The sequence below is a fragment of the Muntiacus reevesi genome, chromosome 1, assembly GCF_963930625.1.
Source record: "Muntiacus reevesi chromosome 1, mMunRee1.1, whole genome shotgun sequence".
Taxonomy (NCBI): domain Eukaryota; kingdom Metazoa; phylum Chordata; class Mammalia; order Artiodactyla; family Cervidae; genus Muntiacus; species Muntiacus reevesi.
Window position 1 is genome coordinate 240,631,841 of NC_089249.1, and position 27,649 is coordinate 240,659,489.

Here is a 27,649-nt window from a genome sequence, read left to right on the forward strand (position 1 = left end):
GCTAGTAAATGGTCAAGCCCGAGTTCAGATTGGCCGAATTCTGAAGCTAGTGGTTTTAATGACTATACTTTTGGAGAGAGGTTCAGAGAAAGGAAGGGGCATGCTCAAGGTCATAATGTGGCAAAATCCAGGATTTTAAGCACCGGGTTTCCACTCATGCTGGCAAGATGGCCAGCATAAAATAACCAGGAAATAATGTGAGGCCGTGGGTAAAAGTTATATAAGCAGTAAGAGTCCAGGTGTGAGAGAGGTTCTGAAGAGCAAGGCATTAGGGAAGCCCTTGTGAAGGTGATGGTGACCTTGAGTTGACTTTGAAGGGGGTTCAGACTTGGATAATAGGTTATCATCCTCCACTTGAAGATGGCAACATGCCATTTGTGAATTTTTTCCAGGTCCACTTTCTAGTTGATCCCCATGAGGTCCTGACATAGGCAGGGCAAAATTATTGTTGCTAGGTCCCTCTAGCAATGAGATTCCCAGCTTCATAGTAGAGCACAGAGAACTTTAGTAGCTCACCTGGTCTTCTGTACCCAGCAAGTGGGGGAGCCAGGACTTGATCCAAGTTTTCTTATACCCACTCCTCTGTTCATCTTGAAAAATTAGCCTAAGCGTTTCACCCAAACTCAGCCAAGATCTTTTCTTTTCAGAAATCCTGGGGTATTGAAAGGGACTCAATCCTGCTGTGAAAATCCAGGCTTTCCTTCCAAGGGCTTGCCAGGATCCCTGTGTTTGAGACACAGCCCCAAATTCTCACTGGCTCTTTTCTCTGAGGCATGACCCTTCCCTTTTCTGGGATGCAATTTCCCCATCAACTTGGGAGAGTAGATCTTGATCTGGGCAGTCATTCTCAGCTCCATGGGTTTGGAATTCCCTTATGGAAGTGCCTCAGTTGAATTACAAGGTTACTGTATACGATTGCAGGGCTGGAGTGTTTCTGAAAGATCACCTAACCAACTGTTTCTCAAACTGAGGTGCAGTCAGGGTTGTCTGCCATAGAATCACCTGGGCAACTTGTTAAACTACAGAGTCCTCAGCCCAACCCCAGATCCAGTGAACCCAAATCTGTAGGGATTAGCCCAGAGTTTATTGTTTAATGAGTGGCCTGAGTGATCCTCATGCAGAGTGGGTTTAGGAACCACTGCTACTCATTCAGGGCTGAGTGCTTGATCACCTCTCGCAGTGGAGAACTCATTTCATCTCGAGCAGCACTTTCCATAGTTGGATAGCTCTGCCTGCTAAATATTTTTCCTTATGCTGAGCAGAATCTGCCTCCTTGGTCACTTTCACCAGAACAAAGGCCCATTAGGGTTTTTTTTCCCCCCCTCATTTAGACTCAGATCCAGGTTTCTCTTTTCATTTAGCCTCATACCATTAAGATGCCCCAAAGAGTTACTGCCTGTGCCTTGAAATGACGTGCGCAGAGTTCCCACCCAGGCCCTGCCAGTGTCTGGTGCTGTGACTCCCATATAAATTAGATCCTGATTTATGTGTGCGAGAGGGCGCCAGCCAAAAGGACCTCATGGGGAGGTGTGGTTCATTGAAATAAATCTGAAATTAAATTATCCTCAAGAAAATTACAATCTGGCTGCCTTTGGCAGCAGTGTAATGTATATATTTCATTAAATATTAAAGTTTAATTTTGGTCTTGTGTGTATGTTTGCATTGGGCTATGCCCTCGATCCTGGGAGCCATTGTGATACACAGAGTCTTAGCAAAGATACAGAATATCAAAGCTGGCAGGGCCTGGTTTTCCTGGATCATTTCACAGATGCAGGAACAGAGGCCCAGCAGTGTCAAATGATTTACTCTGGGTCACAGACATCAGGTAAGTAGTGGGAGGGTTAGAATCCAGTTTTCGAGCTCTCTATTTCAGTGTCACGATTTTCACTGCCACTGTGTTCTGCACTCTCCCCGGAACCCATATCTTCAGGTGAAACTGTTGAGTGATTCATCACCCTGTGGGGTCCTCAAACAAGGCAGGCCCCTTCCTGTTGTCTTGGGGGTCAAAGGGGCCTACTCTGCCTGGCCTTTACAGGAGCTCTGTAGTTTGTGGGGGGCTTTTGGGACATGTGAAAGGGGCCATGGGGCTCAGAAGCAGGAGGTACCCTACAATCAATGTTTCAGCCCTCACCACAAGGGAAAGTAGAGATCTTGCTCCTCTTCACCTGGGCTGGGGCTCCAAGAAGATGCACCTTGCTCAGAGCCCAAGTCAGAGGAGATTATAGGGGGTAGAGATAGAGCAGGGTTGGGAAAGGCCCAAGGGATTGTCTTGACCTATAAGTTTTGGGTCTGAGTGTTTGGAATAATGTTTTCAGGGTGAGGAGGGAAAGGGCCATGATTCATTGGTTATGTCCGCTGCTATGTAAGTAAATAAATGAATCAGGGAGTAAGCAACTAAATAAATCACTAGCATTAGACAGAACTGAGTCAGAGCAGCTAGCTGGGTTAAAGTCCCCAGTCTTGGCAGCATGACTTGGGTAAGTCACTTAATTGTTCTACCTAGCATATTTTTAGTGTCATTTGCTCACGCGTTCATTTATGATGGGTGTACTGTGGGCCTTCTGTGTGCCAAGTACAGGGGTATGCACAAAGGATAACTAGTACATGGAACTTGGATGCCCCACGTTCAGCAGATGGACAAGACCAAGGCACTTCTACTCAGGCTGGAGTTCTGAAGGAGCCCACGAGGGGGCGCGGGGGGATGGAATTCCTGAAAACTGCGAAGCTGCAGATGCAAACTGGTGGTCGGTTTTCTCTGATGTGTTTGATTTGGCCAATGGTGTTTCCCAACGATATGGTTTAGCTGCCAACTTGGAAGATTTCACATAAACCCCCTGACTTAAGTCTCATCTGGGAAGGCACGCCACCCAGGGCCTGCATTCCTACCTGGCAGGAACTGAGACCTGGCCGCCCTTAGCGGGGTCTGTACTTTCTGGTTCTCTCCGCTTACCCCCATCCTATTTCATTCGTGTGCCGTACCTGCTAGGCCCCTCTGGGTGTTTGAGACTGTGACTTTGGTGAAGGGCTTGGGTGCCGACTCACTGTCTTTGAGGGAAGAAAGGTGGTGCTAACAATCCTGGAAGAGAATGGCCTCAGGAGTGAGGTGCTGGGGAGCAAGAGCACCTCGACATCAACAAGTGTGGGAACTGGGCCCCCAAACAAACCTCAGTGCACCTCCCAGCCTGTTTTCCATTTGCAGAGTGCTCTGAGAAGTGGACTTGGAGGGTGGGGGGATGGGGGAGCCGATACTAGGAAGCTGTTAGCAGCTGTCACATCTCTTGTTCGGTCTTGGACTTGAGCCAAAAGGAACAGCAAGGAAGGACATCTGGAATCAAGGATTGATCAGGGGTTGGCTGTGTGTCTTTGAAATAAGATTTTTGCAGGGGTGCTGGGAGGAAGGTCAGGGTGCACAGGTCCCAAGGAGGTCCTCAAGTCTGCGCATGCAGAAACCTGCCCAGCAGTTAGAGATGGTTACAGCCTTCTGAGGCATCAGTGGATGACAGGAACTGGCCCCTCTTGTTGTAAGACATAAGAGCTCAGAGGACTGTGAGCCAGAAGAAGCTTCTCAGATCACTTCATTTGTGGTTAATAAATGGGCTACCCATAGGGCATATCTGGCTTCCAAACATGGTTTTGTTTGTATTTACATGTGCTAGGTTTCAGGAAGTTTCTCATAAATCTTGGTTTGTGGCTTTCCTTGGACTTTTGGATGGTCTGGCAGCACAAGACCCACAGTCCTGTGGGGTGACCAGGAACTGGGGGGACGGAGGGATTGCCTACTTTCCAGGGGCCTGCACCACTATTATTCTATATCTGTAGCACTCCCTATTATCTTACTAGGCATTTGAAATTGTGGCTCTTATTAGGTGAGAGAGTTCCAAAATTATTTGTTACTCCAGGGGAAGCTTTCAGTCGATGAACTGTAGTTAGAAGCTTCTCATATAAGACAAATAAAAGTACAGCTGCTTGGGGGAGAAGCAAGGTGGGGGACCTGCTCATCTTGTCCTCTGTTTCTCTCTTTTGGGACGCAGGGAAGAAACCCCAAGATTCCATGAGGCACAGTTTAAAAACCACAGAGATAGCCCGCTCCATCCCTGCCCAGGCCAGGAGACTGAAACCTAGAGAAAGGAAGAGGCTTATCCAAGCTCAGAGAATAAGTTTGTACCCGAAGCAAAACCTGAACCCTTTTCTCTACATTCTTCATTCATTACTTGTAAAGCTAGCAAGTGGGTTTAGTTCCCATATAGTGACACAGGCAACCAGAGACCCTGTGGAGTTGGACTCTCTGAAGCTTTGTTTGGCCTTGGTGAATTGACTAACAGTATCTGCCTTGGGGTAGAGGAAAGAGTCGTGGAATTCATACCGGGTATTTACCATCTGCATACAATTCAGGGGGCCTGCTGCCACAATCTGGGAAAGCAGATCCCTGGCCTGGGGCTCTGAAAGGCAAGTTTATCTACCTTTGAAATTGGGCCTGATCCTGGCGTCATATCCAGAGGTCCTCCCCATGAGTTTATCCAGGAAATCGGACGGCGACATGGGCTTGGAAGCAGACCGAGCAGCTTCAGCCTCCTTGGAAGCAGCAAGACTAAGAAAGGAGAGAGGAGGCAGATGGTTAATGAGGGGTTTTCTCACACTGAGATCATATCCCAGCCTTGCTCAGCCCAGCTCTAAGAACCACTGGAGAAATAGCTAATATGTGTCCTTAATGAGGTAAGGCTCAGGGTACCTTGTTTACCCAGCCCAGGTTTCAGCCTGCGTGGGATCCTGGCAGGCAGCCGAGAGTGTCTGGTTGATGCTAAGAAACTGCTGATTCTTTTAAGGCTGCGTCTCTAAGATTTTGGGCAATCACCCTTGACTGCTGGTTTCTCTGAGAGAGGAGACTGAAGGGTTAACTTCCCACAAGGCCCAGCCCTGTGTTTTGGGTGCCTGTACTTTCAGAGGTCCATGGAACAGTGCAGCCAGAAAGAATCTTAGAGATCAAGTAGTCCAGCTTTTTTGGGCTTCCCTAGCTGCTCGGTGGTAAAGAATCTTCCTGCCAGTGCAGGAGATGTGGGTTCGACCCCTAGGTCGGGAATATCCCCTGGAGGAGGAAATGGCCAACCACTCCGGTATTCTTGCCTGGGAAATCCCGTGGACACAGGAGCCTGGCGGGTTACAGTCCGTGGGGCTGTAAAAGAGTCAGGCACGACTGAGTGATTAAACAACAATAGTCCAGTCTTTCCCCAGAGTTTCTTGTCAGAATGAGCTACCAATTTTTTAAAAAAGATGCCCAGATCAAATGCATTTGGGAACACAAATGGAACCAGGCGTCTTTATCTTGAGTCTTCTCAGAACCTTTGACAAACTTAGATGCCTATACTTATGGGACTTTCTCAAAACACTTTCAAAAACACTCTCTCAAAAGCACTCTCAAAAAAGTTTCAAAACAGTTTAAAAAAACTGGGACACAGCTAGTGAAGGAGCTGTAGGTTCCAGGTAAATCAGTGGTCACTTGCCTGGATGTAGCCAGAACTGGGGGATTTGAAATCAAACTGGGGATGCTTCACATTGTTTCTGTCACCTTCCCCTCACAACAAAGTAGTTTTAGGTGTTCCTTTGTGCCATAGTATGTAGTACAAATGGCTGAGGTCTAAGAACAGGGGTCCTTCCCCTGCCATACTCTCTTGGGCATGCACATTTCTAGAACAGTCAAGATTGGGAGCTGAAGGGTTGACAATCAATTATTTCTGTTGCTTTGGGTGACTGAGCTTCCCTAACCTGAAATGATTATATCCAGGAGATAGCTGGAAGCTGGTGCAGCCCCACTGTGTGTGCTCTGGGGCTTGTATGCTGGAGGAGGTGCATGTGTAGAGATGTACGTGTGTGTTGCAAAAAATGAGAGCTTCTGTCACCTGGCCAAGTAGGATGTGGTGTTCCCCAGGGATTTGCACTGCCTCTCGTGTTCTTTGCCATGACTCCTTTCCTGATGTCGGAGTTGTCACTGTCTAAGGGATCCCCTCTAATGGATGGCCCTCACATCTCTGTTTCCACCCTGTCTTTTCCCATAGGCCCCCTTTCCTTCATTTGCAGACACCTGGGGCACATGTCCATTTGGGTGTCCTGCCAAGTCATGCCTCAAGTTCATTCCAAACCAGATGCTGCAGCTTCCTTCCCAAACTTCCTTCCGAAGTTGCCCTGGTGGCACTGATGTCCCCCCATTCTCTCGGACCAGATGCTTCAGGACTGTCTTGTCTCCGTGTCCCTTCTCCTGCCAGGTCCGCTCACTCACTGGGGCCTTTCCAGTCATGCAGGTGTCATGACTCTGCTGTCTCATTGGAAGTTACTTGTGTTTGTGTTCTGAGACCAGCAATTGTGGTGGGTTGCCTTTATTGTTTGTTTATTTAATCCTCTACTGTGCCTACCATGGCGTGTCTCACACATAGTTGGTGCTCAATAATTGCTGAATGAATGAAATAATATTTTAATTAATTAGTCAAATATCTTGGTTAGTAGGAAGTATTCAGAAATGTTCATGTATGGCAATTTTAAAATAAGTAGACTATTATACTCACTAATAAAAAATAGTGAAAATAATCAGTTATTCCTTTGAAGTTTCAAAAAATTTTCTAGGATGGTTGCACTCATGCTTAGTAATCTGAAGATTCCTTATTCATATCCTAAAGGGCTCTTTTTTAAGAAATTTCTTAATTGAAGAATAATTGCTTTACAGAATTTTGTGGTTTTCTGTCATACATCAACAAGAATCAGCCATAGGTATACCCATGTCCCCTCCCTCCCGGACCTCCGTCCCAGCTCCCTCCTCATCCCACTATTCAGCCTGTCACAGAGCCCCTGTTTGAGTTCCCTGAGAAACACAGCAAATTCCCATTGGCTGTCTGCTTTATATATGGTTTGTAAATTTCTGTGTTACTGTCTCCGTACATCTCCCCTTCTCCCTCCATACATCTCCCTTGTATATCCCTCCTCCCGCCATGTACATAAGTCTGTTCTCTATGTCTGATTCTCCATTGCTGCCCTGAAAATGAATTCATCAGTGCCATCTCTTTTTTTCTTTTTAGTGCCGTCTCTTTAGATTCCATATATATGGGTCAGTATATGAAATTTACATTTCTCTTTCTGACTTACTTCTCTCCATTTAATAGGTTCTAGCTTCTTCTACCTCATTAGAACAGATTCAAATGCCTTCCTTCTTATGGCTGAGTAGTATTCCATTGTATCCGTGTACCACAGCTTCTTTATCCATTCATCTGTTGATGGACATCTAGGCTGTAAAGGGCTCGTTTTGATGGAAAGGATAAGGGACAATGCATTATACTGTTTTTACAAGTGTGAGTATGGATGTTTGTGAGTTTGTGTGATGTGGGTAGGTTTCTAGGTGTGATGAATATGCATGTTTTGTTTATAAATGAATGGATGTGGGTGGATGTGTGGGGACTAGGGTGTATATGAGGGCGTTTGTGGATATAGAGAGGATTGTGTTACATAGAAATGCTGTACAGAGAAATGCTGGACTGGATGAAGCACAAGTTATAATCAAGATTGCCAAGAGAAATATTAATAGCCTCAGATATGCAGATGACACCACCCTTATGCCAGAAAGTGAAGAAGAACTAAAGAGCCTCTTGATGAAAGTGAAAGAGGAGAGTGAAAAAGTTGGCTTAAAGCTCAACATTCAGAAAACTAAGATCATGGCATCTGGTCCCATCACTTCATGGCAAATAGATGGGGAAACAGTGACAGACTTTATTTTGGGGGGCTTCAAAATCACTGTAGATGGTGACTGCAGCCACGAAATTAAAAGATGCTTACTCCTTGGAAGAAAAGTTATGACCAACCTAGACAGCATATTTAAAAGCAGAGACATTACTTTGCCAACAAAGGTCCATCTAGTTAAGGCTATGGTTTTTCCAGTAGTCATGTATGGATGTAAGATTTGGACTATAAAGAAGGCTGAGCACCAAAGCATTGATGCTTTGGAACTGTGGTGTTGGGTGTTGGAGAAGACTCTTGAGAATCCCTTGGACTGCAAGGAGATCAAACCAGTACATCCTAAAGGAAATCAGTCCTGAATATCCATTGGAAGGACTGATATTGAAGCTGAAACTCCAATACTTTGGCCACCTGTGTGAAGAACTGACTCACTGGAAAAGACCCTGATGCTGGGAAATATTGAAAGAGGGAGGAGGAGGGGACAACAGAGGATGAGATGGCTGGGTGGCATCACTGACTCAATGGACATGAGTTTGAGCAAATTCTGGGAGTTGGTGATGGACAGGGAGGCCTGGCATGCTGCAGTCTGTGCGGCTGCAAAGAGTCAGACACAACTGAGTGACTGAACTGAACTGAACTGTGTTACATAGATTTGGATATGCAAAAATATGAAGACCTGTGTTCCTGTCAAAGTGTGTTGTTAAGAGTGATGTTTAGTATGGGCATTTTTGTGTGTCCATATGGCATGCGTGTAGACATGGGGTACAGGGTGTGACAATGTCAAGTGCCTTTGTGGCTGTGTGTGTGCAGTGTATATATTGTATGTGTGTGTTACTGAAATGTACTGTCACATGTAGTATAGAATGGTTCATAAAGAGTGAAAAGAACAGATGATTTGGAATCAATCCTGTCTCAGTCATTTACCAGCTGTGTGACCCTTGGAACATTACCTAACTTCTCTGAACTGCAGTTGCCTGATATATCAAAAGAAGTTTTGCACAAGAAGTCACTGAGGTAGCATGGGTAAAAAATGTCAAAGATGGTTCTCAGTTCATAGCCGGCAGTCAGCCTACTGTCTTGCTTTTCCATTACCGTGTGTGTGTGTGTGTGTGTGTGTGTGTGTGTGTGTGTGGCGGGGTGGCAGGGGGCGCAGTTGAGAGTCAGTCTGGAGTTTCTCCTGGTCTCACTGCTGCTTTCAGCTGCACTGTAGCCCCTGCATGACTGGAAAGTCCTGGCGAGTGCCTTCCATGGCCATACTTAACCACAGTCCCAGCCTTTTCTCCATTCAGCACCAGACCCATGGCTTCTGTGTGACTCTGGCGTGACAAAGGGGACCACAGGCACGTAACCGGTGATTTATGACTTCATCGCTGCTATGATTCACTTCTCGAGCCACTCCAGGAGTGGCAGTTATGAAGATTTCATAAGCTCCTGTTCTCTCTCAGCCCCTCCCCTCAGATAATAAGGTTTGGGAACGTGGTCCTCTCTCCTAGCAGTTACTATAGCATAAGACTTCTCTTGCCCTCAGGCCTCTTTCATAAGCCTGAATCCCATTAGGCAGTACAGTGAGAAAATGAATTCGCCCCAAATTATCCCCTACCATTTGCTATTAGGAAAATATGCCATTTAATATCTGAATCCTCCCCAAGCTGAAGCATCTTCTGATAATCTTAGCTCACAGGTCTGCAGCAAGGCACTTGTACTCTGGTCACCTGGCCATTGACTCACCAACAATCCTTGTATGGTGAACTGAACCGGTGGGAATCGAGACTGAGAGATTAACTGGCCTCACATCACACAGCACTTGAATGAGGGAAAAGATTAGAACTCACATTTGCAAGCCCTGCTGCTTCCAAATGCTACCATGTATAGGAAAAGCTTTTGTAAACTACAAAGAATATAAATCATGAGAGTAGGTAGTATTACTACTTGTTTTGAAACTCTGTTGTATTGTTACAGCCAAGAAAAATCAAAACCTGTGTCTGACCCCTGGCAATCCCCCTGCACACTCTGAATTTGCCACAGTTGAAACTGGGGAAGAAGCAGTTGTGACTTAGCTAATGATCCTCTGTTTTGTCAGGTGACTCACAGTAAAATTCTTGGAAATATTGAGATTCTCTAGTCTAGCCCCTCCCGTGTATCATGGTTTCTTGGAACACTGACAATTTTTTCCAAGTTTTCTTTTTTTTAATCATTTCTACTATTAGTCACTTAAAAGTTTTCATTGCATTGACATGTACGTTTTAAAGGCCTTAACTTGTTTTCTGTGTATATTTCTAATCATCTTGAAAATTCATACAGTTTGGGTCACAGTAATGTCAGATGTTGAAATATTTCTGCTTATTTAAAAATGGATATGGAGCTGATATGTTTTAAATATGTGTTATTTAGGGAAAAAATTCTCATTGAATTATCTCACTTCTTTAAAAAAAAAAAAGTAACTTTATATTTCACTCTTCACAAATGAAAAATCAGTATTATTGCCGTAATAGAGGACAACCATAGCAGTGAATAAAATGAAAACAAAACAGAAAGAGAAGAGTTTAAAATCCTAGTTAAATTCTGTTGCTGGCTGACATCCCAAGCCTGAGGCCTGCCCTCAGTTCCAAAAGAAGATCAGCGAGCGCTGGAAAGGTGTTAGAGACATGGTAACACCCAATGGAGACTTTCTTCCTGGGATAATGCAGATGACTGAAATGATGATTCTATGTTATTATTATGTGTTGAACTGCCTAAAATTGTCTCCCATCCCTTACTGCCCTCGTCCAAAATTTCTCTAATTCTTTTTCTGATAAATTCTCCATTTGAATGTCAAATAGCCATGCCTTTCCACTCGATGATCATTGTACATTTCTGGCTATATTTAGAAGCACATTTTGCCCAGAATTATTTCTAGGGCCCCCTCAAGTAAATCTGTTCTTTGCGCCTCTGTGCAGAGAAAATAGGCGTCCAGGGGCCCTTATGCACATTTGCAGTCACTGCCTCTGGTGAGCTTGAGCTTTTGCTTCTAGACAGTGAGGGACTGGACGCAGAGGCTGGGAATGAGTCCGAGAAATGAAACACTTGATTGTTAGGATTTGCTGACCCTATGAACGTATTTGGAAATGATGCAAATTGTTTCAGGGATTACTGAGATGTAATGTGGTGAATCAGACTTGGTTTAGACAGATTTGATTAATAGTCATTTTCAGAATGCCCATAAGGTCTCCGGGGACCAAGCGCTCTTTCCCTGGTTGAGAAGGCTTATGGCGATGGCTGCTCTGACTGGACAGAGATTTGAACTGTCTAGCGCCTCTTAGTCAGGGCATTTGTCACATTAGGAGACTTTGGTGCTTAAAGGACCTCAGTTTTGACCCCTAATGACAGAGATTAAACCAAAGTCCAGAAGTCTGTTCTACAGTGGCTTTGGAGGGAGGGTGATAGAGTAAAGAGGGGGCTTTGTGACCTTTGACGAATCACTTCCCTTTTGAGCTTTCAGTTTCCCAAGCAATAAAATGAGGGGATTAGAATAATCTCTAAGAGTCCTTCTGGTTCTAAACCATCATTTTAGTAATCTATAATATTCCCTCTTTTAAAAAAAATTTTCTTCTTTACACATCTGGTCTTGAGACTTGAATTTATTTGGACCCCTCTGGGGAGTATGAGTGTGTTTGTCTTGCTGCCTTCCCATTCAGTCTCCTCATTTTTCTTTAGTGGAACAGCTCATTTCTCAGGGATTTGTTGGAAGCCAGGCCAGATCAATGTTCAGATTCTCATTCTCTAGTTGCAGCATCAATTGGAAATAGGGAATCAATGTGCAGTTGTCAATCTGAATTTCAAGTAAGCTGGGCTTGGCAGTTAGCCTGGGGAGAAACTGTTTCAATTAGACCCTTCATGGTACCACATGCCCAAGGACCATGGTGTGTGGGGGTAGCAGTGGGGGGGTCCCTCCATCTTGACCCCAACAGATTCCATGTCCTGAGTTCATCATGGGCAGGAAAGTCAGGAGGTCAGGGATGGGGGAAAAGGGAGGAAGGACAAAATGAGGGGCAGAAGAATGATTCAGAGGCTGAGAACAGCCAAGGGAGGGATGCAGGGAGCTGGAGGAAGAAGTTGGAGGCACAGAGTAAGAAGAGAAGTGGGGGCGGGAGAGAGAGAGGAAAAGGGAAATGGAGGTGTCTGAGGCGTGGCCAGTGCTATAACTGAGGAAGTCAGTGAGTAGAGAGGATGGGTACCCAACTGCACCTGGTGGGAGGAGGTGGTTTCCAAGAGGCTTTGTGGAGATAGTGTTTTTTACAGTAAAACATGAAGGTTGAGTATGGAATTGACCTGTAGAAACAGAGGAGAGTGTTTTGGGTAGAAGGAACAGCATGAGTAAAGTCTAGAGGTGAGAGAGGACTTGGAGAATTAAAGAGAAGTTTAGTGAGCATGTGTAGGAGTGAAGGAAGGGGATGATGGGGAGAGAGAGAGAGAGAGTGGGAGGGACACAGAAAAAGAGAAAGGATGAAGAATTAAGAATGTAACACTGAGTCTTCAAGGTTGGGAGTAGCCAGGATTGCACCCCCTGCTCTGTGTCCTTGTGGTGGGTCTGGAAGTTAAGGAAGATTGTCCCTCCTCAACACCTTGTTAGCACAAATAATCCATCAGGATTTCTCAGCTGTTGTCTGGTTAAGTTGAATTGTAGCCTGGCCAAACTTGGGAAATGCACTCTCCAAAAGACCCCTCAAATGGTGGGTGTCCAACTTGGTTTCCAGAGAGATGTGTCCTCTGACTTGGGCCAGGACATCCCCTTTGCCTTGGCAGGGAGGTCATCTAATGCACTGGTGTTTATTCCTTGTAGAAAGTACCAAGTCATCTAGTCAGATGTTGACAGAAGGTCTATGTTTCCACGAGCATTTACTTCATCTTGTTGTCTTGTCCGACTCTTTGCGACCCCATGAATTGCAGCATGCCAGACTTCCCTGTTTTTCACTGTCTCCCAGAGTTTGCTCAAACTCATATCCACTGAGTCATTGATACCATCCAACCATCTCATCCTCTGTCACCCCCTTCTCCTCTTGCCCTCTAAGTCTTTCTCAGAATGAGGGTCTTTTCCAATGAGTCACATCTGGTGGCCAAAGTATTGGAGCTTCAGCTTCATCCTTCCAGTGAATATTCAGGGTTGATTTCCTTTAGGATTGACTAGTTTGATCTCCTTGATATTCAAGAGACTCTCAAGAGTCTTCTTCATCTGCACAGTTCGAAAGCATCAATTCTTTGGCACTCAACCTTCTTTATGGTCCAACTCTCACATCCATACATGACTACTGGAAAAATCATAGTTTTGACTATATGGACCTTTGTCAACAAAGTGATGTCTCCATTTTTCAATACACTGTCTAGGTTTGTCATAGCTATTCTTCCAAGGAAGAAGAATCTTTTTATTTTGTGGCTGCAGTCACCATCTGTATTGATGTTGGAGCCCAAGAAAATGAAATCTGACACTGTTTCCCCTTTTCCCCATTACTTCATACACAATTATAAAAGTCATTGTGGAATAGAGGGAGAAATATGAAGGTGGGGCTGGGAAACTCAGATATAGTTTTGGCTCTGTGTCTAAATTTCTCTTCGTCTAATTCTTGAGCTAATTCTTTTTCTCAGATGGTCCCTGGTTTCTTCACCTGGGAAATGGAAGTTTTGGATTAGATCAGGCATGGTAAACACTTCACTTTGAGTAGCTGCTTGGAAGATGGGTCTGGAGCCTGACCCAGCAGGGAAAGGGAGCAGGGTGGATTATCAGTCTCTGTCAAGGGACTAGATTGTTGAGTGGGGGCTTGTCTGATTTCTATGGATCCTCTTGCTCTACAGTCCTCTGATCCTTCTAATTTATTAAGCAAGCACCTACTACATGAATAAGGCATTGCGGAGGAGAGGCAGATAAATATGTTGCTGTCTACAGAAGAAGCCTTTTGTGTGAACCGAGTTTGTGTCTGTCTACAGTGCCTGACAGGATAGTAGCAATCAATGATCTTTTCTTTCTTTTTTTCCTGTCCACACTGCACAGCTTGTGGGATTTTGGTTCCCTGACCAGGGATTGAACCCAGCCCTCAGCCATGAAAGCACAGAGTCCTAACTACTGGACTGCCAGGGAATTTCCAGTGATCATTTGTTGATTAATAGCTTTTGCCCTCTTATTTTTGATAGTTCAGCAGATAGACTAGAGTAGGTACATATGAACAACTATAAGAGGTTATCCTCAGCCTAAGGAGCATAACTGGAGTGCTCTGGTGGTTCAGAGGAGGAAGGCAGTATTTGGGAGCAAGTGGGGAGAGAAATCAGAATTTTTCTGAGTTTTGCGAACTTTTGCCTCTGTACACGTTTGGGAAGACCTGACATTTGTCGATGTCCTTGCTGTATATTTTTGGGGAGAAAGCTTTCTTCTGCCTGTGGGGCTGTCCTTAGAAAGGAATGGAGGGATGGTGTGAGGGGTGGGTATCCTAGCTCCTAGGAAGGGATGAGGTTAAGTAAGGCTGGCACTCTGACCTTGTGGACTGAACCAGTTTCCTGTCTGTGACTCTGACACCAGGGGCTTGGGGGTTGTTGCGTAGTATGGGCCTTGCTGGTCACTGTCAGCTTTGCCTGGGTTGCACCCTCAGGTCAACAGCTGGCTTGCTTTGGCCAGCTGTGCAATTCCGATTTTATTTGATTGCAGTAAGGGGCTTAGGTTGGCCCGGAGTGCCTGACATTTTATTAGTTTCACTTCATGATCTGCTAAGCACCCCTTAGGGAGCAGAATGGCGCAGTTGGCATGCCCTGAGCCCACTTCTCCAGGTCTTATGGAGCAAGACTCCCTTCCCTTTCCTGTCTGACCTTCCACAGCTAGATCTGCCTCTTATAAGGAACCATTATCTGGATAAGAAGTGCAAATATTTGAACATGGTTCTTGTCTGCAGTGAGATGAAATCTTGGGGGCATACCCAGTGGTCCAGTGGTTGACACTCTGCCTTCCAATGCAAGGGATGGGGGTTTGAGCACTGGTCAGGAAACTAAGGTCCCATGTGCTTTGGGGGTGCAGCCAATGATTAAAAAAACCCAAAAAACAACAAAAAACCTTGGATCCTTGGAGTTGAAGGAAACTTGAGATTCCATCTTGTCCTTCCCCTGTCCTTAGGGAAGTCTGATTCTCTAGGGATATCTCACATTCCTTATCATTGTTTCCAGTCTGTTCTTCTAGATAACTTTCCCTCCATTAATTCTTCTGTCACTTTTATTTAAGTATCCTCATGAAGTAGGGTGATAACGAGGTGCCTGGCAAAATTGAAAGAGTCACTTACTCTGAGGGCCGTGTAGGCACCAACCCTGCACGTGCAGAACCCTGAAAGTGCGCGCCTCCTTAAACTTTGTGCCCTCACTTGCTTTACCCCAGTCCTTGTCCTCCTAGACCATCCTAGGTCCTCAAGCCCAGTCAATCAAAGGTATAGTTTCCTGTAGATAATCAAGTGTGGTCACCTAAAGATGGATGTCTGCCTCTGACAGCATCTCATTTCATTTTCAGAAAGCTTCATTTTAGTTTTTCTTGTTTGGTGGCAAAAAATCCCCTAACATTAAATATTTTATCACAATTTATCCTTTAAACAACCTGAGAGGTAGCAATGTCTGCCCCCATTTTAAAGTAAGAAAATTAAGTCTTAAGGAGCTTGTGGCTTGACTGTCTGACTCTGGCATACCGCACTGCATTTGCTTAAACCATGCCAATGTTTTCTTTCTTCTCACCTCCCTTCTTCTTACCTCATGTATTTGTTTCAGGATCAGAATCGTGGCAGTCCTTGGCGTTTTCTGGTTCAAGCTCAACCTTCATGTCTCCAACCTTCCTTTTCCCCAAATTGGGACAGTCATGTGTTATGTAGACAAGACCCTAAAAACATGACTTTGGCAAGCTTCTTCCATATGGTTTTCATGAAGTACAAAGCCTGGTACCTGGTCAGGGCTCAATAGGTGTTTGTTAAATGGCTTGTATACACCTGGTACTTCAGAGGAAGCGGAATTTAGCTGTGCAGGTACTTAGCATCAATGATGTGATTTGACTGGAGTCAAAAAGCCCTGAATTCTGGCCCTGATATCTTTAATCAGTCTCTGGGAGAAAATACCTGATGTCCTCTGGGGAAATCCAAGGCAGGACAATAAAAGGAAAAGCCATCCCTTTTTCTTTCAGGAATATGTATAGCCATCCTACAGAAAGACTGAGATCAATGTCCTAGATCAAACCTATGCCTTTCATTTCCCCCTCCTAGGTCACTAATTATAATTCCACAACCACCATCTCAGTTTGCCCTGACTGTCCCCATGTATCTCACTTAAAGAAGTTTTCCTGTGCCTCTCATTTTCAGTGCCATTCAGTGGTCTGGTTCCACAAAGGAAGTAACCCCCTAGATGAGTCACAATGTTAGGAATTTGGGTGGGGGGCTATTCTTCAGAGGCTTGAGTGCTGAACAGGCCTATGGGGCTTACTCTGCTTGAGTCAAAGCTCTTAGCAGGCTCTGTGTAATTAGCATGCATCCCACGAGTCGGACAGGAGAGCAAATGGCTCTCATTACCTTCAATGCAGTTTTCTTTTTAATCAGATAAATCCCACTGGAGAAGTATTTCTTTGTAGAGAATGCAGCTCAGGGATTCTAGACAAAAAGTTTTGGGAAAAAAAGACTGCATTGATCAGCAGGGAATGGTCATTTGATGTGGCAAAGTTCTGGGATTATGAATATTGAGGAGAAATATTAATAGTAATATGATAAAAACAGAAAGATGTGTTATTAGCTAATAATAGTAATAGCTACCATTCACTGAGTACTTACTATGTGCTGGGCACTTTACATATAGTACTATATTTAATCTTCTCAACAGTCCTGTGATGATGACAGCATTACCTCCATTTTTTAGATGGGGAAACTGATGCTTGCATTTTCTGAGATTTAGCAGAGGTCATATAGCTTATAAGTGGCAGACACCACTTATAGTCAATAGTCAGTTGGTCTCTAAAGCCCACACTATTTTATTGACTATCCCAAGTGATAGAGATTTCCAGAGTCCCTCTGAGGAGCTGCTCTGGTTTATAATAGAAATGTTTATATGACTCTTTGGAACTGTGAGTGAGAATTCATGGAGCTCTGAGAATTGGAAATTATGGGTCGAGAAGAATATGATGATCACTTTCACACAAATAACACTTTTGGTATACTTGGCATTTCCAATTCATTCGATCTTCCTGCCACCCGCATGACAGCATCTCCATGTATAGCTGATGACACTGAAGATCAACTGAAAGGTTAAGATCTCATCTCAGCGTCTCAGATGGCAGAGCCCCAATGTGACCAGTGTCTGGGGCATCTTCTGCTTGACTATTTGGCCAGACCCAACAGACAGGAAGGAAGTGAATAAATCCTTCTTGACTATTTATTAAATTGTCACTCAGAATTTCTCTGTAGTCAACTTGTCTTTCATTTTATTTTTCTTTGTCTCAGTTCACCCATCTTTGAAATATCACCTGCCTTTATCAACTTTGTCATTTGAGTGGTAAAAGGGCATGATACTTAAAGATGCTGTAGGAATAAATTCCTTTTTTAGGTCAGTCAACTTTTTGCATTCACTAAGTACTTTGAGATCATTATCATCTCATTTGAGATGGCATTAATTTATTACCTCATTTATTTACTTATTTATCTAAAATAATTATGAAATGCATATTGTATGTCAAAGGTTGTACTAGGTGACTGAATATAAATAATAAAAATATAACAGCCCTTACTGAGTGGTTATAAAGGACCAGGCCTTACACAAAGAGCTTTATTTATAGTAGTGAATCCTGAATCTAATCCTTTCAGTCAGTCAGTTCAGGAATAATCCTTTGGGTTGGATTAATTACCCCCATTTTACTCATGAAGAAACTGAGATTTATAGAGGTTACTTAAGTTATTCGTGCTAAGTCACTGCGGTCGTGTTTAATTCTTTGCCATACTTTGGACTGCAGTCTGCCAGGCTCTTCTGTCCATGGGATTCTCCAGGCAAGAATACCGGAGGGGATTGCCATGCACTCCTCCAAAGGATCTTTCCAACCTAGGGATCAAATCCACATCTCTTGTCTCCTGCATTGGCAGGCAGGTTCTTTACCACTAGCAGCACCTGGGAAGCCCTATTTAGGTACGCCTAACCCCAGAGTTTGTTGTGTGTAGATCACAACAAACTGTGGAAAATTCTTAAAGAGATGGGAATACCAGACCACCTTACCTGCCTCCTGAGAAACTTCTATGCAGGTCAGGAAGCAACAGTTAGAGCCAAACATGAAACAACAGACTGGTTCCAAATTGGGAAAGGAGTACATCAAGGCTGTATATTGTCACCCTGTTTATTTAACTTATATCCAGAGTACATCATGCGAAATGCTGAGCTAGGTGAATCACAAGCTGGAATCAAGATTGTCGGAAGAAATACCAATAACCTCAGATATGCAGATAACACCACCGTTATGGCAGAAAGTGAAGAGGAACTAAAGAGCCTCTTGATGAAAGTGAAAGAGGAGAATGAAAAAGTTGGCTTAAAACTCAACTTTCAAGAAACTAAGATCATGGCATCCAGTCCCATTATTTTATGTATAGATGAGGAACCAATGAAAACAGTGTCAGACTTTATTTTTTGGGGTTCCAAAATCACTGCAGATAGTTACTTCAGTCATGAAATTAAAAGACACTTGCTCCTTGGAAGAAAAGCTATGACAAATCTAGGCAGTATATTAAAAAACAGAGATATTACTATGTCAACAAAGGTCTGTCTAGTCAAATCTATGGTTTTTCCAGTAGTCATGTATGGATGTGAGAGTTGGACCATAAAGAAGGCTGAGCACTGAAGAATTGATGCTTTTGAACTATAGTGTTGGAGAAAGCTCTTGAGAGTCGCTTGGACTGCTTGGAGATCCAACCAGTCCATCCTAAAGGAAATCAGTCTTGAGTATTCATTGGGAGGACTGATGCTGAAACTGAAGCCTCAATACTTTGGCTACCTGATGCAATGAGCCAAATCTTTGGGAAAGACCCTGATGCTGGGAAAGATAGAAGGCAGGAGGAGAAGGGGATGACAGAGGCTGAGATGATTGGTTGGCATCACTGACTCAATGGACATGAATTTGAGCAATCTCTGAGAGTTGGTGAAGAACAGGGAGGCCTGGCATGCTGCAGTCCATAGGGTCCCAAATAGTTGGACATGACTGAGCTATTGAACATCAAAATCCAGAGACTTCTCTTTTAAATATCTTAACAATAGATATGCCATAGCTCTTGTATTCAAAGAACTCCCAAATTAATAGAAGGAAACGTATGTGAAGACAAATTAGTGCTTAACTGTCTGAACCTATTAGAAAACCACATTACTTTCCCCTCCCAGATCTGTGCTGGTTCAGACCTAGTGTGGAAAATAAGTCAAGTTGCAATGAACCCCTAGGAAATGTATTGGCAAAATGGGTCTGTTTGTTACAGAGAAAACAGGTTTTCCTGAGTGAATCTTAGATGTGTGTGGTCTTCAGGCATCCAGGAGACTATGATTCAAAAGAGGATGTTGAGAAAATAATAAACAGTTTTCATTGGGCACTGAGGAAAAAATGACCTTAAACTGTAGAAAAGCAACTTGGATTAAAATCTGCATCTGCATTAATAAACTGAGTGATTGGTCTTCAGAAAGAGCACATATAGCTGTGAGTTGAGAGGATTTAGTTGAAATGGGTATTTGTATGTAAATACAGAGTTTTATTGATGCCCCCAATCTCTAATAAGGCTCTAAATAGCCCTCCTTGATTCTCCTGAATCCTCTAAGACAGAGAACTGCAGCTATGCTTAGTGGAGTGGAACTTCTTTGTCTTACTTAGCAGGTTCTAAAGTCTTGGGGAAGAAGTGGGTAGAAGAATCATAGAATTATGGAACTGGGACATCTTGTGCATCAAAAAAAAGATATTTTTTGAGCACCTTATATAAATTAATTATTATATATTGTGACTGTAATGTCAGAAGGAATGTCATCTCTGTTTATAGACAAGGAAATTGACTGAGATTAACTAACAAGAATCGCAGTGGCTACCAATGATCAAACACTTTCTAATTGCTAGAAGTTAAGAAGTTTCCCATACATGCTTTTCCCCTTGTTAAGAGTTTCCCATACATGCTTTCTAATCCACTCATGAATCAAGGCAAATTGGAAGTGGTCAAACAGGAGATGGCAAGAGTGAATGTCGACATTCTAGGAATCAGTGAACTAAAATGGACTGCAATGGGTGAATTTAACTCAGATGACCATTATATCTACTACTGTGGGCAGGAATCCCTTAGAAGAAATGGAGTAGCCACCATGGTCAACAAAAGAGCCTGAAATGCACTACTGGATGCACGCTTAAAAATGACAGAATGATCTCTGTTCATTTCCAAGGCAAAACATTCAATATCACAGTAATCCAAGCCTATGCCCCAACCAGTAATGCTGAAGAAGCTGAAGTTGAATGGTTCTATGAAGACCTACAAGACCTTTTAGAACTAACACCCAAAAAAGATGTCCTTTTCATTATAGGGGACTAGACTGGAATGCAAAAGTAGGAAGTCATGAAACACCTGGAGTAACAGGCAAATTTGGCCTTGGAGTACAGAATGAAGCAGGGCAAAGGCTAATAGAGTTTTGCCAAGAGAACGCACTGGTCGTAGCAAACACCCTCTTCCAACAACACAAGAGAAGACCCTACACATGGACATCACCAGATGGTCAACACCAAAATCAGATTGATTATATTCTTTGCAGCCAAAGATGGAGAAGCTCTATACAGTCAGCAAAAACAAGACCAGGAGCAGACTGTGGCTCAGATCATGAACTCCTTATTGCCAAATTCAGACTTAAACTGAAGAAAGTAGGGAAAACCACTAGACCATTCAGGTATGACCTAAATCAAATCCCTTATGACTATACAGTGGAAGTGAGTAATAGATTTGGGGTACTAGATCTGACAGACAGAGAGCCTGAAGAACTATGGACAGAGGTTCGTGGCATTGTTCAGGAGACAGGGATCAAGACCATCCCCATGGAAAAGAAATGCAAAAAGGCAAAATGGTTGTCTGAGGCGGCCTTACAAATAGCTGTGAAAAGAAGAGAAGCAGAAAGCAAAGGAGAGAAGGAAAGATATTCCCATTTGAATACAGAGTTCCAAAGAATAGCCAGGAGAGATAAGAAAGCCTTTCTCAGTGATCAGTGCAAAGAAATAGAGGAAAACAACAGAATGGGAAAGACTAGAGATCTCTTCAAGAAAATTAGAGATATCAAGGGAATATTTCAGGCAAAGATGGGTTTGATAAAGGACAGAAATGGTATGGACTTAACAGAAGCAGAAGATATTAAGAAGAGATGGCAAGAATACACAGAAAAACTGTACAAAAAAGATCTTCATGACCCAGATAATCACAATGGTGTGATCACTCACCTAGAGCCAGACATCCTGCAATGTGAAGTCAGGTGGGCCTTAGAAAGCATCACTATGCACTGTTGGTGGGAATGCAAACTAGTACAGCCCCTATGGAGAACAGTGTGGAGATTTCTTAAAAAACTGGAATTAGAATTGCCATATGACCTAGCATTCCCACTTCTGGGCATACACACCGAGGAAACCAGATCTGAAAGAGACACGTGCACCCCAATGTTCACCACAGCACTGTTTATAATAGCCAGGACGTGGAAGCAACCTAGATGCCCATCAGCAGATGAATGGATAAGGAAGCTGTGGTACCTATACACCATGGAATATTACTCAGCCATTAAAATGAATTCATTTAAATCAGTTCTAATGAGATAGATGAAACCAGAGCCCATTATACAGAGTGAAGTAAGCCAGAAAGATAAAGACCAATACAGTATACTAACACATATATAAGGAATTTAGAAAGATGGTAACGATAACCCTATATGCAAAACAGGAAAAGAGACACAAATGTACAGAACAGACTTTTAGATTCTGTGGGAGAAGGCGAGGGTGAGCTATTTTGAGAGAACAGCATTGAAACATGTATATTATCTAGGGTGAAACAGATCACCAGCCCAGGCTGGATGCATGAGACAATTGCTCGGGCCTGGTGCACTGGGAAGACCCAGAGGAATCGGGTGGGGAGGGAGGGGGGATCAGGATGGGGGATACATGTAAATTACATGTAAACACATGTAAATCCATGGCTGGTTCATGTCAATGTATGACAAAAACCACTACAACATTGTAAAGTAATTAGCCTCCAACTAATAAAAATAAATGAAAAAAAAAAAAAAAAAAAAAAGAAAGCATCACTATAAACAAAGCTAGTGAATGTGATGAAATTCCAGTTGAACTATTTCAAATCCTGAAAGATGATGCTGTGATAGTGCTGCACTCAATATGCCAGCAAATTTGGAAAACTCAGCAGTGGCCACAGGACTGGAAAAGGTCAGTTTTCATTCCAATCCCAAAGAAAGGCAATCCCAAAGAATGCTCAAACTACCACACAATTGCACTCATCTCACACGCTAGTAAAGTAATGCTCAAAATTCTCCAAGCCAGGCTTTACGTGAACCGAGAACTTCCAGATGTTCAAGCTGGTTTTAGAAAAGGCAGAGGAACCAGAGATCAAATTGCCAATATCTGCTGGATCATCGAAAAAGCAGGAGAGTTCCAGAAAAACATCTATTTCTGCTTTATTGACTATGCCAAAGCCTTTGACTGTGTGGACACAATAAACTGGAAAATTCTGAAAGAGATGGGAATACCAGACCACCTGACCTACCTCTTGAGAAACCTGTATGCAGTTCAGGAAGCAACAGTTAGAACTGGACATGGAACAACAGACTGGTTCCAAATAGGACAAGGAGTACGTCAAGGCTGTATATTGTCACCCTACTTATTTAACTTATATACAGAGTACATCATGAGAAATGCTGGGCTGGAGGAAGCACAAGCTGGAATCAAGACTGCCGGGAGAAATATCAATAACCTCAGATATGCAGATGACACCACCCTTATGGTAGAGAGTGAAGAGAAACTAAAAAGCCTCTTGATGAAAGTGAAAGAGGAGAGTGAAAAAGTTGGCTTAAAGCTTAACATTCAGAAAACTAAGATCTGGTCCCATCACTTCATGGGAAATAGATGGGGAAACAGTGGAAACAGTGTCAGACTTTACTTTTTTGGACTCCAAAATCACTGCAGATGATGAGTGCAGCCATGAAATTCAAAGACGCTTACTCCTTTGAAGGAAAGTATGACCAACCTAGATAGCATATTGAAAAGCAGAGACATTAGTTTGCCAACAAAGGTCCATCTGGTCAAGGCTATGGTTTTTCCAGTGGTCATGTATGGATTTGAGAGTTGGACAGTGAAGAAATCTGAGTGCCGAAAAATTGATGTTTTTGAACTGTGGTGTTGGAGAAGTGTCTTGAGAGTCCCTTGGATTCCAGGGAGATCCAACCAGTCCATCCTAAAGGAGATCAGTCTTGGCTGTTCATTGGAAGGACTGATGCTGAAGCTGAAACTCCAGTTTTGGCCACCTCTTGTGAAGAGTTGATTCATTGGAAAAGACCCTGATGCTGGGAGGGTTTGGGGCAGGAGGAGGAGGGGACGACAGAGGATGAGATGATTGGATGGCATCACTGACTCGATGGGCATGAGTTTGAGTAAACTCCAGGAGTTGGTCATGGGCAGGGAGGCCTGGCGTGCTGCAATTCATGTGGTCGCAAAGGCTCAGACACTACTGAGCAACTGAACTGAACTGAACTGAACTGACTGAATTCACTCAAACACTTGGTGAGGTGGGTACCATTTTCTTCTCTAGTTTTCACTTGAGGAAATGGAGGCTTGGAAAGGTTAAATTATGTAATCAAGGTAATTTGGTGGCTGAGTTGATATGTGACTCTAATTGAGGTGGAATTTTGCCATATGTTTTGGAACAGCTGTTCAAATGTGCTAATACAGCTCACTCAACTTGAATATGCATTGTTTTAAGTTCCTGATCCTCTGCAGTTTAGTACCAGCTTCTGCAAGTAATATTTACTGAGGATTATATAGAAGAAGACATGTCAGTGAAGCCTAAGGGCCTCAATGATCTGAAAGCAAGGTAGATGGACGATGATGCTAGATGGCTAGTGTCCCTTCCTGGTTTTAGGAGAAAGGAGGACTCGTGGTGAAAGGGTGGCAAGGGTCATTGCTGAGACTGTCTTTTCCTTTTGAGGGTTTCTTCCCTTTCACCCTATACCTTCAGGATCCTCTAGCAGAGTCATCTCCCTGTGCTTCATAGGAGGCCCAAATAGGGATCCAAATCCCACTGCCCTCTGCTTCTTGTTGCATGGCTCTGAGGCAAATGGAACAAACTGGGTGTAGGATCAGAAGTCCGAAGTTTGACTACTACTCATTTCTATTCTTTGTTCTGTGATCATGAATGCATCCTTTGTTATACTGAAGCATCACTTTCCTCATCCATAGAGTGTAGATCCTTCCTGTCCTAACTTATAAATCACTACTAGTGGTCCAGGAGGTAAGAACCCAGGCTTCCACTGCAGGAGGTATGGGTTTGATCTCTGGGCAGAGAACTGAGATCCCTCATGTTGCACAGTGTGGCCAAAAAAAGAAAAAAAATCTTACTGGGTGCAGTAAGACACAGCACTAATAAGAGCTCATTCATTTCTGGACTGAAACAGAAGCTGGTCCAGGGTTAAGCACACAAATTCTGCTGTCAAATCCATGCTCTTCTGTTTATGAGTTGTGTGGCCTCAGACAAGTTACTTATTGTCTTTGTTTCTGCATCTGTAAAATGGGTATCATTGTTGCCACTCACAGAGTTGTGACAAAGATCAAATAATTCTTCTGCAGTGCTTACTTTGGTACCTGGAACATTGTAAATGTTCAAGTCAGTTTTTATTGATTTAGATTTTCATTGGTTGCTCTAGGCTGTATGATAGGGAGTGAGTTTGTGAACTTCTAGAGGCTTCTTTGCATTTTACACTTGAATCTACAAGGACCACCCGTATTCACACCTAGAGGAATACTACAGTACTCTCTGGTAATTCTTCTGCTCTGTTCTTAGTAATTTATCTCTTAAGTAGTAAATTAATAGAATTACTTTGGCATTTCAATCAATAGGATTAAGATGATCTGATGGTAACGGAGTAGTAATTGCTGCTGCACAGATGGAAACTGTCCAGTGGCAAAAACTGGTTTTCACAAGCTGGCTGGCAGCCCTCAGACCAGATTCTTTCCATCCTTTAAAAAAATAACATTTTCCTCTGATGATAAAAGCAATGAATGCATATTAGAAAAATACAACAAGGTTCAAAGAAACAAAAAAATAAAACCTACCTGGAAATCCTATTATCTAGATACCTACTGTTAATGTATTAGTAAATTTCCTCTAGGTTTTTATTTTTTTTTCCTCTATAGGTTATAAACAGTTTTGTTTCCTGCTTTTTTATTGAAGGTTCTAAATGAGAATTTTATTTGTTCTTCTTATTAAGCCTTTAGAAAGATAATTGTAAGTGACTGCATGAACCAGCGTGTGGCTATATCAGCATTCATTTAGCTGTCCCTCTTTGATGGCCATTTATATTATTTCCAATTTTGAACTAACATAATTTATGCTGTGAAAAGCCCCCTTGCTCACAAAGCTGTGTGCATGGCCTGGAAGCAACGCTGCTGAGTCAAAGGGTATGAATGTTTCTCAGGCAGAAAGGCTCTAGCAGTGTCAAGGGACCCCTCCCTACTCCAGGACCAGCAGCTTGGCTCCTCACTGAAGATGAGTTCCTCATAAAGGGAAGTCTGCTAGTGGCCAGCGCTGAAGGCAATGGTAAGTAAGTGGAAGCTGAAGAAAAGCGGTGACCACTTCTTTTTCCTTTTTCTGTTTTAATGCATATTACCCAAGAAGCCCTAGACACTGGAATGTGCTGGAGGGGAGAAGGAGAGATCTTTGTGACAGTGTCGTTTGGCAGTTCAGCGTAGTTTGGTGCAATACATTTCATTTGCTATTAAACTGCCTTGCTTCTGTCTTTTGCCTAAGTCGTATTCCATTTTTATCCCTGAAAGTATTTATATATAATAAGTATCCCATAAACACTTGCACTGGGAAGTAGGATATCATGGCAAACTCAAATGTGGTTCTACCATGTATCTGTGTGATCTTGGGCAAGTTACTTAACCTCTTCAAATCTGTTTTTTAAATTTTTTGTCAGTAAAATAGTGTTAAAAATAGTGCTCCTGGGGTTGTTGGAATTGAAGGAGAAAATCAGGTATTGATGTCATGCTGGATAAAAACTGCTTAGTATATTAGCCATTATTACAAATAAAAATAAAAATCTTTGTTGGTAAGACTCAAATATAACTCGTTAAAATCTTATGCTAGTCTAGATTACACCTGACAATTCTGAAGAACTTCAGAAAAACCTAAAGACTAAAAGAAGTCAATATGACAGGAAATACTGGATGAGGGCTGTACTTCACATCTTGGCTAATTTATTATTTTCCATCACAGGTCCTGCATCTTAAGAGGGACATTAACAGGTTGGAGCAGGTCCAGAAAGGAACAACTGGGCTGGTAAACAAACTTGGAATTGACCTATAAGGAATAATTAAAGACTCTGTGGGTGTTTGGCTCAGAGAAAACATAGACAGAGAGATCATTTTTTAATAAATCTCTGAAGGGCTGTCATGGGGAAGAGAGACTCAACTTAGTAAAATAATATTCTTGGATATTTACTGTTTGCCAGGCACTGAACCAAGCCCTCTGCAGATATTATTTATGTCTTCTTCTCCAAAGCACTACATGAGATTATATCTTTGTGTTCCTGCCATCCAGATGAAGCAACCAAGGCACAGATGGCAGAAGTGACTTGGTTGAAAGTTACATGGCTAGTAGGTGGTAGGGTAGGAATAGAACCTGATCCTTCTGATTCCACAGTTTAGGTACCTTCTGTAGGCTACTGACTTGTTCCAAATGACTAGGGAAGGCAGTTTGGACTTTCAGAGTGGGAAGTGGCTGCCCAATGTGAGGAAAGAATATTTTAACCATTTGAGCTATCAGGTAATGGAAGAGACTACCATGAACTTCCAGACTTAAGGAGATCAGTCCTGGGTGTTCTTTGGAAGGACTGATGCTGAAGCTGAAACTCCAGTACTTTGGCCACCTCATGCGAAGAGTTGACTCTTTGAAAAAGACCCTGATGCTTGGAGGGACTGGGGGCAGGAGGAGAAGGGGACGACAGAGGATGAGATGGCTTGATGGCATCACCGACTCGATGGACATGAGTTTGAGTAAACTCTGGGAGTTGGTGATGGACAGGGAGACCTGGCGTGCTGCGATTCGTGGGGTCGCAAGGAGTCAGACACGACTGAGCGACTGAACTGAACTGAACCTAAGGAGATGGTGAGTTTCTTGCCTCTGGAAGTGTTCACACACAGGCTGAACTCTTAGTATCATACTGTAAGGATGAATCAGTCAGGGAGTAGGCTAGAGTCATGAGTTTACTATGTATTGTATTACTTTGAAAGTTGCTTATCTTCTCTGACCCTCAGTTTCTTCATCTGGAAACTAGGAATACTTAATTCTAATTTTAGGTTTGTTGGAAGAGTAAAACTTTCAGATCAATTGCTTAGCCATGAATCTGTTCATTATATGTTAAGTGAACAATTATCTATGGTTTTTAAAAAATTTATCTGCACCTGTGCTTCTCGTTTTATAGAGTGAGCCTATCTGTTTGTTTTTTCCTGGAAGTCACTTCCAGATTTGGAGATGTTACCTGCAGAGTGGTTACTCTAGCTCACTTCTGCAGAGGCAGGTACCTAGGTGTCCTCTCAAGCAAATGACAGATTGGACTTTGGAACAGGGGTAGGTAGTGGAGTGAATGAAATGAAGTATGTTTAGACTGTAATCTTAAGCAACAATATAGATGTTATTGAGAGAGAGAC

General features: G+C 43.1%; 1 protein-coding gene across 2 annotated transcripts in view; it reads right to left on the reverse strand.

The window, feature by feature from the left end:
- Positions 1–27,649, reverse strand: part of GLRA1 (glycine receptor alpha 1) — a 90,396-nt gene that overhangs the window by 45,451 nt on the left and 17,296 nt on the right. For both annotated transcript variants that reach the window (XM_065936108.1, XM_065936099.1), the window contains exon 2: positions 4,461–4,588. In XM_065936108.1, coding sequence (XP_065792180.1) covers positions 4,461–4,588 — 128 coding nt within the window. The remainder of the gene's footprint in view (positions 1–4,460; positions 4,589–27,649) is intronic.